Source organism: Arachis stenosperma, chromosome 2, assembly GCF_014773155.1.
Source record: "Arachis stenosperma cultivar V10309 chromosome 2, arast.V10309.gnm1.PFL2, whole genome shotgun sequence".
Lineage (NCBI taxonomy): Eukaryota > Viridiplantae > Streptophyta > Magnoliopsida > Fabales > Fabaceae > Arachis > Arachis stenosperma.
Window position 1 is genome coordinate 24130334 of NC_080378.1, and position 11927 is coordinate 24142260.

At 41.5% G+C, this 11927-nt stretch overlaps 1 protein-coding gene and 1 non-coding gene across 2 annotated transcripts; one reads left to right on the forward strand and one right to left on the reverse strand.

The window, feature by feature from the left end:
- Window positions 1–481: 481 nt before the first annotated feature.
- LOC130963957 (small nucleolar RNA R71) lies at window positions 482–589 on the reverse strand. The gene has a single exon (XR_009080072.1). It is a non-coding gene; the product is annotated as a small nucleolar RNA R71 (small nucleolar RNA).
- A 7452-nt stretch (window positions 590–8041) lies between these two features.
- On the forward strand, window positions 8042–8758 carry LOC130962707 (uncharacterized). Its single transcript, XM_057888882.1, has 3 exons — window positions 8042–8071; window positions 8183–8349; window positions 8449–8758. The coding sequence occupies exons 1-3, from the start codon at window positions 8042–8044 to the stop codon at window positions 8756–8758; spliced, it is 507 nt and encodes a 168-aa protein (XP_057744865.1).
- Window positions 8759–11927: the final 3169 nt, after the last annotated feature.

Consider the following 11927-nt stretch of genomic DNA (forward strand, 5'->3'; position numbering starts at 1 on the left):
GAAGAGAAAGCTAAGAGAAGCCAAAGCACAACTCTCTTTAGAGCACCTGACCGAATTCTTCAAGGAAGAAGAACAAATGGCAGCCGAAAACAACAACAATGCCAACAATGCAAGGAAGGTGCTTGGTGACTTCACTGCACCTACTCCTGATTTCTATGGGAGAAGCATCTCTATCCCTGCCATTGGAGCAAACAACTTTGAGCTTAAGCCTCAATTAGTTTCTCTAATGCAACAGAATTGCAAGTTTCATGGACTTCCAATGGAAGATCCTCATCAGTTTTTAGCTGAGTTCTTGCAAATCTGTGACACAGTCAAGACTAATGGGGTTAACCCTGAGGTCTATAGACTGATGCTATTCCCTTTTGCTGTGAGAGACAGAGCTAGAATATGGTTGGACTCCCAACCTAAAGAAAGCCTGGACTCTTGGGAAAAGCTAGTCAATGCCTTCTTGGCAAAGTTCTTTCCACCACAAAGATGGAGTAAGCTTAGAGTGGAAGTCCAAACCTTCAGACAGAAGGATGGAGAATCCCTCTATGAAGCTTGGGAAAGATACAAACAGTTAATCAGAAAATGTCCCTCTGACATGCTTTCTGAATGGAGCATCATAGGTATTTTCTATGATGGTCTCTCTGAACTATCCAAGATGTCTTTGGATAGCTCTGCTGGAGGATCTCTTCATCTGAAGAAGACGCCTACTGAAGCTCAAGAACTGATTGAAATGGTTGCAAATAACCAATTCATGTACACTTCTGAAAGGAATCCTGTGAACAATGGGACTAGTCAGAAGAAAGGAGTTCTTGAAATTGACACTCTGAATGCCATTTTGGCTCAGAATAAAATATTGACTCAACAAGTCAATCTGATTTCTCAAAGTCTGTCTGGAATGCAAAATGCACCAAACAGTACTAAGGATGCTTCATCTGAGGAAGAAGCTTATGATCCTGAGAACCCTTCAATGGAAGAAGTAAATTACCTGGGAGAACCCTATGGTAACACCTATAATTCTTCATGGAGAAATCACCCAAATCTCTCATGGAAGAATCAAGAGATACCTCAACAAGGTTTCAATAATAATGGTGGAAGAAACAGGTTAACAATGGTAAACCTTTTCCATCATCTTCTCAGCAACAGACAGAGAGCTCTAAGCAGAATACCTCTGACTTAGCAACCATGGTCTCTGATCTAATCAAAACCACTCAAAGTTTCATGACTGAAACTAGATCCTCCATTAGGAATTTGGAAGGACAAGTGGGTCAGCTGAGCAAGAAAATTACTGAACTTCCCCCAAGCACTCTCCCAAGTAACACTGAAGAAAATCCAAAAGGAGAGTGCAAAGCCATAAATATGGCCGAATTCTGGGAGGAAGAAGAGGCAGTGAACGCCACTGAGGAAGGCCTCACTGGACGTCCACTGGCCTCCAATGAGTTCCCCAATGAGGAACCTTGGGAATCTGAGGCTCAAACTGAGACCATAGAGATTCCCTTGGACTTACTACTGCCTTTCATGAGCTCTGATGAGTATTCTTCCTCTGAAGAGGATAAGTATGTCACTGAAGAGCAAGTTGCTAAATACCTTGGAGCAATCATGAAGCTAAATGACAGGTTATTTGGAAATGAGACTTGGGAGGATGAACCCCCTTTGCTCACCAAAGGACTGGATAACTTGTCTAGGCAGCAATTGCCTCAAAAGAGGCAAGATCCTGGGAAGTTTTCTATACCTTGTACCATAGGCACCATGACCTTCAAGAAGGCCTTGTGTGACTTGGGGTCAAGTGTAAACCTCATGCCCCTCTCTGTAATGGAGAAATTAGGGATCTTTGAGGTGCAAGCTGTAAAAATCTCACTAGAGATGGCAGACAACTCAAGAAAACAAGCCTATGGACTTGTAGAGGATGTTCTGGTTAAGGTTGAAGACCATTACATTCCTACTGATTTCATAGTCCTAGAGACTGGGAAGTGCATGGATGAATCAATCATCCTTGGCAGACCCTTCCTAGCCACAGCAAAGGCTGTGATTGATGATGATAGAGGAGAGTTGATCATTCAAGTGAATGAAGAATCCTTGGTGTTTAAGGCCCAAGGATATCCCTCTGTCATCATGGAGAAGAAGCATGAAGAGCTTCTCTCAAAACAGAGCCAAACAGAGCCCCCACAGTCAGACTCTAAGTTTGGTGTTGGGAGGCCACAATCAAACTCTAAGTTTGGTGTTGGGAAGTTCCAACACGGTTCTGAGCATCTCTGAGGCTCCATGAGAGTCCTCTGTCAAGCTAATGACAGTAAAGAAGCGCTTGTTGGGAGGCAACCCAATGTTTTATAATTAATTATTTTCTTTTGTTATTTTATCTTTTTTGTAGGTTGATGATCATAAGAAGTCACAAAAACAATGAAAAAAGCAAAAACAAAATGAAAAACAGGAAGAAAAACAGCACACCCTGGAGGAAGATGCTGCTGGCGTTCAAACGCCAGTCAGCCTAGCAGTTGGGCGTTTAACGCCCAGTTTGGCACCCTTCTGGGCGTTTAACGCCAGAAAGGGGCACCAGACTGGCGTTAAACGCCAGTAAAGGGCAAAAACCTGGCGTTAAACGCCAGGAATGGGCACCAGCCCGGCGTTTAACGCCAGAAAAGGCTCAAAACGTGGATTTTGATGCCATTTGGTGCAAGGATGCCTTTTCCTTGACACTACAGGATCTGTGGACCCCACAGGACCCTACCATCACTCTCTCTCTTCTTCCCCATTCACCAATCACCTCAACACCTCTTCCCCAAAAAAACCCCTCACCTATCAAATCCCATCTTTCTCTTCACCACTCACATCCATCCTTCATAAAACCCCACCAACCTCACCCTTCAAATTCAAACCACTTTCCCTCCCAAACCCACCCTCAAATGGCCGAACCCTCATCCCCCTCTTTCCTATATAAACCCCTCTTTCCCCCTTCATTTTCCCACTACCTAAACACCACCATCTCCCTCTTCCTCATTTCTTCTACTTCTACTCTCTTCTTTCTTCTTTTGCTCGAGGACGAGCAAACATTTTAAGTTTGGTGTGGTGAAAGCGTTGCTTTTTTGTTTTTCCATAACTATTTATGGCATCCAAGGCCGGAGAAACCTCTAGAAAGAGGAAAGGGAAGGCAAAGGCTTCCACCTCCGAGTCATGGGAGATGGATAGATTCCTCTCAAGGGTGCATCAAGTCCACTTCTATGAAGTTGTGGCCTTGAAGAAGGTGATCCCCGAAGTCCCCTTTTCACTTAAAAAGGGTGAATATCCGGAGATCCGCCATGAGATCCGAAGAAGAGGTTGGGAAGTACTTACCAACCCCATTCAACAAGTCGGAATCTTGATGGTTCAAGAGTTCTATGCCAATGCATGGATCACCAAGAACCATGACCAAAGTGTGAACCCGGATCCAAAGAGTTATCTTACTATGGTTCGGGGGAAATACTTGGATTTTAGTCCGGAAAGTGTGAGGGTGGCGTTCAACTTGCCTATGATGCAAGGAGATGAGCATCCTTACACTAGAAGGGTCAACTTTGATCAAAGGTTGGACCAAGTCCTCACAGTCATATGTGAAGAGGGCGCACAATGGAAGCAAGATTCAAGAGGAAAGCCGGTCCAATTGAGAAGGCATGACCTCAAACCCGTGGCTAGAGGATGGTTAGAGTTCATACAACGCTCAATCATTCCCACTAGCAACCGGTCCGAAGTTACCATAGACCGGGCTATCATGATCCATAGCATCATGATTGGAGAAGAAATAGAGGTTCATGAGGTTATAGCCCAAGAACTCTATAGGGTGGCGGACAAGACCTCTACCTTGGCAAGGTTAGCCTTTCCTCACCTCATTTGTCACCTCTGTTATTCAGTGGGAGTTGACATAGAGGGAGACATCACCATTGATGAGGACAAGCCCATCACTAAGAAAAGGATGGAGTACACAAGAGATCCCACTCATCATGAGATCCCTGAGATTCCTCAAGGGATGAATTTTCCTCCACAAGACTATTGGGGGCAACTAAACACCTCCCTAGGAGAGTTGAGTTCCAATATGGGACAACTAAGGGTGGAGCACCAAGAACACTCCATTCTCCTCCATGAAATTAGAGAAGAACAAAGAATCATGAGAGAGGAGCAACAAAGGCAAGGAAGAGACATTGAGGAGCTCAAGCACTCCATAGGACCTTCAAAAGCAAGGAAGAGCCGCCATCACTGAGGTGGACCCATTCCTTGATTTCCTTGTTCTTTATTCCTTTGTTTTTTCGAATTTTAGTGCTTTATGTTATCCATGCTTGTGTCTTATGATCATTAGTGTCTTAGTGTCTATGCCTTAAAGTTATGAATGTCCTATGAATCCATCACCTTTCTTGAATAAAAATGTGCTTAATTGAAAAAGGAAGAATTGCATGAATTTTGAATTTTATAATAGTTTAATTATTTTGATGTGGTGGCAATATTTTTGTTCTCTGAATGTATGCTTAAACAGTGCATATGTATCTTGAATTTGTGGTTCATGAATGTTGGCTCTTGAAAGAATGATGAAAAAGGAGACATGTTATTGAGGATCTGAAAAATCAATAAAATGATTCTTGAAGCAAGAAAAAGCATTGCTATTCAAAAAAAAAAAAAACCGAAAAAAAAAAAAAAAAGAAAACGAAAAAAAATAATAATAAGAGTTGTGATCCAAGGCAAATAAGAGTGTGCTTAAGAACCCTGGACACCTCTAATTGGGGACTTTAGCAAAGCTAAGTCACAATCTGAAAAGGTTCACCCAATTATGTGTCTGTGGCATGTATGTATCCGGTGGTAATACTGGAAAGACAGAGTGCTTTGGGCCACAGCCAAGACTCAATAAATAGCTATGTTCAAGAATCATCATACTTTACTAGGAGAATCATTAACACTATCTGGATTCTAAGTTCCTAAAGAAGCCAACCATTCTGAATTTCAAAGGATAGATTGAGATGCCAAAACTGTTCAGAGGCAAAAAGTTAAAAGCCCCGCTCATCTAATTAATACTGATCTTCACAGATGTTTTTGGAATTCATTGCATATTCTCTTCCTTTTATCTTATTTGATTTTCAGTTGCTTGGGGACAAGCAACAATTTAAGTTTGGTGTTGTGATGAGCGGATGATTTGTATACTTTTTGGCATTGTTTTTAGTATGTTTTTGATATGATCTAGTTAGTTTTTAGTATATTTTTATTAGTTTTTAATTAAATTTCACTTTTCTGGACTTTACTATGAGTTTGTGTGTTTTTCTATGATTTCAGGTATTTTCTGGCTGAAATTGAGGGACCCGAGCAAAAATCTGATCCAGAGACTCAAAAGGACTGCAGATGCTGTTGGATTCTGACCTCCCTGCACTTGAAGTGGATTTTCTAGAGCTACAGAAGCCCAATTGGCGCGCTCTCAACGGCGTTGGAAAGTAGACATCCTGGGCTTTCCAGCAATATATAATAGTCCATACTTTGCCCAAGATTTGATGGCCCAAACCGGCGTTCAAAGTCACCTCAAGAAATTCCAGCGTTAAACGCCCAAACTGGCACTAAAGCTGGCGTTTAACTCCAAGGAGAGTCTCTACACGAAAAAAGCTTCATTGCTCAGCCCAAGCACACACCAAGTGGGCCCGGAAGTGGATTTTTATGTCATTTACTCATCTATGTACTAGTTTTCTATAAGTAGGACCTTTTACTATTGTATTAGAGACATCTTGGTAGCTATCTTTGAGTTTTATGCTATCTTAGATCATTGGGAGGCTGGCCATTCGGCCATGCCTAGACCTTATGCTTATGTATTTTCAACGGTGGAGTTTCTACACACCATAGATTAAGGTGTGGAGCTCTGCTGTACCTCGAGTATTAATGCAATTACTATTGTTCTTCCATTCAATTCCGCTTGTTCTTTATCCAAGATATCACTTGTTCTTCAACATGATGAAGGTGATGATTGACGCCCATCACTATTCTCACCCATGAACAATGTGACTGACAACCATTCTTGTTCTACAAGCATCTGAGGCTTAGTGAATATCTCTTGGATTCCTGATTGCACGATGCATGGTTGATCGCCTGACAACCGAGTGCTCGCCTGACAAACGAGCCAACCATTCCGTGAGATCAGAGTCTTCGTGGTATAGGCAAGAACTGATGGCAGCATTCAAGAGAATTCGGAAGGTCTAACCTTGTCTGTGGTATTCTGAGTAGGATTCAATGATTGAATGACTGTGACGTGCTTCAAACCTGTAACCTACTGGGCGTTAGTGACAGTCGCAAAAGAGTTATTCTATTCCGGTAGGGGAGGGAACCAAACCGGTGATTGGCAGCACTGTGACAGAGTGTGTGCATTAGCTTTCACTGCGCGGATGGGAGGTAGCTGCTGACAACAGTGAAACCTTACACGAGCTTGCCATGGAAAGGAGTAAGAAAGGATTGGATAAAAGCATTAGGAAAGCAGAGAGACGGAAGGGAAGGCATCTTCATACACTTGTCTGAAGCTCTTACACCAATGATATACATAAGTATCTCTATCCTTATCTTTTATGTTATTTTCGTTCATCACCATATACATCTGAGTTTTCCTGACTAAGATTTACAAGATGACCATAGCTTGCTTCAATACTAACAATCTCCGTGGGATCGACCCTTACTCACGTAAGGTTTATTACTTGGACGACCCAGTGCACTTGCTGGTTAGTTGTGCGAAGTTGTGTAATGCCATGGTATTGAGCCACCAAGTTCTTGGAGCCATTACCGGGGATTATTTGAGTTGTAAAAAAGTATTGTTCACAATTTCGCGCACCATGGTCACAGAAGGTATTGTTCTTGGACACCGGATTTCAAGTAAGGGGATTGAGGTTGACAGAGCAAAGGTGGAGATAATTGAAAAATTACCACCACCAGCAAATGTTAAGGCAATCAGGAGTTTATTGGGTCATGCAGGATTTTATAGGAGATTTATAAAGGACTTTTCTAAAATTGCTAAACCATTGAGCAACCTGTTGGTTGTTGATGTTCCTTTTGTCTTTGATTCTGATTGTCTGCATGCTTTTGAAACTCTGAAAGCAAACCTTACCTCTGCTCCCGTTATAGCTTCCCCTGATTGGGATTTACCATTTGAATTGATGTGTGATGCTAGTGATTTTGCTATAGGAGCTGTTTTAGGACAGAGGCATGGTAATCTTGTACATGTCATTTACTATGCCAGTCATATGTTAAACGATGCACAAAAGAATTACGCAACTACAGAAAAGGAATTATTAGCTGTTGTGTATGCTGTTGATAAGTTTAGGTCCTATCTACTTGGTTTGAAGGTTATTATTTATACTGATCATGCTGCTTTGAAGTACCTTCTAACCAAACAAGATTCTAAACCAAGATTAATCAGATAGGTATTGCTCCTTCAAGAGTTTGATATTGAGATAAAAGACAAGAAAGGGTAAAAAAATCAGGTAGCTGACCATCTCTCCAGAATTGAGCCTGAAGCAGGAGTACAACCACCCACAGCTATGACTGAGACATTTCCGGACGAGTAGTTGTTTCTTATTCAACAGGCTCCATGGTTTGCAGACATTGCAAATTATAAAGCCATGAATTCCATTCCAAAGGAGTACAGCAGGCAACAAGTAAAGAAGCTATTGACGGATGCAAAGTATTACATTTGGGAGGAACCATATCTTTTTAAGAGGTGTTCAGATGGTATCATCCGGAGATGTGTCCTAGATGAGGAAAACAGCAGATTCTCTGGCACTGTCATGGTTCAGATTATGGAGGCCACTTTGGTGGTGAAAGGACAGCTACAAAGGTCCTTTAGAGCGGGTTTTACTGGTCGACTCTCTTCAGGGATTCAAGAGTGTTTGTAAAGCACTGTGATAGATGTGAAAAAGCCATGAATCTCCCTGCCAACCATGAAATGCCACAGCAGGGGATTCTTGAGGTTGAGTTGTTTAATGTGTGGGGTAATGACTTCATGGGACCCTTTCTACCCTCACATTCAAACAACTATATTCTGGTGGCAGTTGATTATGTGTCCAAGTAGGTGGAAGCTATGGCTCTACCCACCAATGATGCCAAAGTGGTAATGAGCTTTCTTCAGAGATATATCTTTAGCCGGTTTGGTGTCCCAAGGACACTCATTAGTGATGGAGGAAGCCACTTCTGCAACAGACAGCTGGACTCTCTTCTGCAGAGATATGGAGTCCGTCATAAGGTGGCAACCCCCTATCACCCTCAGACAAGTGGACAGGTTGAAGTTTCCAACAGGAAACTTAAGAGGATTATAGAGAAGACCGTCAATGTTTCAAGAAAGGATTGGTCTCGGAAGCTTGATGATGCTATCTGGGTATACCGGACAGCGTACAAGACTCCCATTGGCATGTCCCCTTATCAGTTGGTCTATGGGAAGGCTTGTCACTTGTCAGTTTAGCTGGAACATAAAGCTTATTGGGCAATCAGATATCTGAATCTTGATTCAGAAGCTGCAGGAATTAAGCGAATGCTCCAGTTAAATGAGCTTGATGAATTCAGATATTCAGCTTATGAGAATGCCAAGCTCTATAAGGAGAAGACCAAGTTATTACATGACAAGAAGATTGCCATCAGAGTATTTGAGCCAGGACAGAGAGTGCTGCTGTATAATTCAAGGCTCAAATTCTTTCCCGGGAAGCTGAAATCCCGGTGGTCAGGACCGTTTGTGGTTACCAGAGCTTCACCATATAGTCATGTGAAAATACAGGAAGAGAATTCTAATAGGAAATTACAGTGAATGGCCAGAGGTTGAAGCACTATCTTGGAGGTGAGATTGATCACCAGAGGTCTGCTCATCTGCTGAATTAGCATAACTAACCATCAAGCTAGTGACGTTAAAGAAGCGCTTGTCGGGAGGCAACCCGATAATTTTGTATCCTTAGTTATTTTCGTAGTGGTAGTTTTCTTATTTATTTGATTTTTATTTAGTTCTATCTGATCATGCAGCTATTTAAGAACAGGAACTAAACACTTCGAAAAATATAATTAAAAAAAAAGAAGAGAGACGAAGAAGAAATTTACCCGAGAGATGAGCAGGAGTGGCGCTGGAACTATGCCTTACGCACAAACAAGATCACGCGTACACGTACCTCACGCGTGCGGATCGTTTACGCCTTTAGCCATCCACGCATGCACGTCCCAGACGCGTACGCGTGACCTTGAAAATTAGCGTAAATGGGTATTTGGCAGAAAGTTGCGCAGGAGGGGAGCAGGAAGTGTACCTTGTGCACAAATTGGCTCACGCGTACGCGTCCATGACGCGTAACGCGTCGCACGCGTCAAGCACGCGCACGTGTGGATGAGTGAAATCGGCGTAAAAGGTGTTTCGACCAGAAAGTTATGCTGGTGTGGGGCTGGAACTATGCTGGGCGCACAAGCCCTACCACGCGAACACGTCCCTGATGCATTCGCGTCGTTTTCCCATCCTGGCCGTCCACGCATACGCGTCCTTGACACGTACACGTCGCTTGAAATTCGTGTGATCCACGCCTACGCGTACCTCACGCGTACGTGTCGCATGCGACGCCCAATTGAACCACCTCAGCGCCTGATTTCAAATCATCCACCTCCCAAATCCTAATTCTCTCTTGTTCTTTTATCTTTTTCTTCTTCTTTCATCATATTAATTGCTTTTATGTCTCTCTCTGTTTGCAGTTCTTCTTTGCTTGAAGACAAGCAAACCTTTAAGTTTGGTGTTGACGCTTCGCTTATGGCTTTTATGTCTAGCACCAAAGGGAGAAGAATGTTCTTCATGAAGGAATGAGATGACCACCAGCATAACTGAGGTGGTTGAGTTCCTTTCATTCTATTTCTCTTCCATTCTTATTGTGTTGTCTTCTGTTTTCTGTTGCTTTGATTGCTTACATAATCTTTAGTACTTTTAGTTAAAAAAATTTGTCTTATGTATTGCTCACTAAAGCTTGAATTCAAAAAAGAAGTGATGTATTGCATGAGAAATTGAGTTTGAAATGTGGTGGTATTATTTGTTATTTTGAATGCATGACATGAATAGTGCATATTTGAATTTGAATCAAAGGATGTTGATGTATAAGGAATAAGAATTTAGAGAATTATTATGATTTCTCTGAAACAAACAAAAATTTAATCCTTGAAGCAAAAGAAACAGCAAAAGAAAAAGAAACAATAAAAGCAAGGTCCAAGGCTCTGAGCATCAATGACTAGGGAGGTTAGACATGATTAAAAGCTCAAAGAGTTGTTTCCCTAGTCATATGCTTGTGGTGTGATTGTGTCAACTAATCCTTGAGACAGAACACTTAGAGTCGAGACCAAGTGCGTTTAACAGAGTATGCCAAAGGCTTTGAGCACCACTGTCTGGGAGTAACTAAAAGAAAAATCAGAACTTAAAGGAAGTTCCCCAGTTAAGTGCTTGTGGTGTTTCTATGTCAAGTAACCCTTGAGTCAAAACATTTAAAGTCACGGCTAGGCTCAAGGTGCAAAGCACCAAAGAAAAATAAATTAAAGAAAATTATGTTGTGTTCAAGGATTAAACTGAAGTTTGAAGATCAGAGAATTCATAATATGATCCGGATTCTAATTCCGAATGACACTGACATTCCTCTGATTCAAAGGAGAGTGAGATGCCAAAATTTTTCAAAATTACAATGACTAAACCCCATTTTAAGAAGAGACATGAGCTTAATAAACTCTCATTCTCATGCAAATTCACATCCTAAGCCTGTATTATTTTGGTCGCTTGAGGACAAGCAACGATTCAAGTTTGGTGTTGCGATGCGTGAGCATCTTTCTTATCTTTTCCTAGTGAATTTGCATTTAAATTGTTAAGTTTAATCAATAATTAATTTTCTTTTAGCCACTATGGATGCTACTTTGAGTCTTGTGCAATTTTGTGTATTTTAGGTAGCATTTGGCTGGATCTGATGGAGAGGAAGCTTGCACAAATGGAAGGAGCTCAAGAATTAAAGAAGATGATCAGCGAGGAGCGACGCGTGCGCGTACCTGACGTGTACGCGTGATTTGGAGCTTTCCATGGTGACGCGTGCGCGTGGATAACGCGTACACGTAATTTGAAGAAAAGCACAGCGACGCATGCGCGTACTTGACGCGTACGCATGACACGCGAAGATGACCATTGACGCGTACGCGTGACTGACGCGTACGCATGATATGCGCCACGTGCAGAAAATGCTGGGGGTGATTTCTGGGCTATTTTTGACCCAATTTTCGGCCCAGAAAGCACAGATCAAAGGCTGCAGAATGGAGGACTCAAGAGAACACTTCCTGTTACTTCCCAAGTTAGGCGTGGGTCCTACGAGGCAAGTGGTTCCCATCCATCACTTGAAGACTTGCTGATTACCATAATTAATTCTGATTTAAATTTAAATATTATACGAAAAGATATTGGTTTAGATATTAGATTTTAAAATTAATTAAGATTAGATATAAAAGATATTAGGATTCTATACCAATTAACAGTCCGTACTCTACAGTTTTACCAGAATCCTTATTTTCTTCTCTGAGTCATGAGCAACTAAACCTCCATTGTTAAGGTTAGGAGCTCTGTCTATTTGTATGGATTGATTTTATTGTTTTTTGTCTTTTAATTCATGTTTTGATTTATAATTCAAGAATTATTTTCGCTCTTTATTTTATGAATTTGGGTGGAACGGAAGTATGACCCATGTTCTAATTGAGTTCTTGTATAACTTGGAAAAGTTCTTTACTTGAACAACAACTTGAAAATAATTTATCAGAAATTTTAATTATTTGGATTTAACGGGATATGTGACATATAATCCCCTTATTTTTGGATAATTATAATTTTTGTGGCATACAAACTGGAATTTGATCATGCAGCCTCTAATTGGAATAAATTGACCAAGGAATTGGCAGTTAATGAATTTTAGAGGAGACTAAAAAGGTCTAAG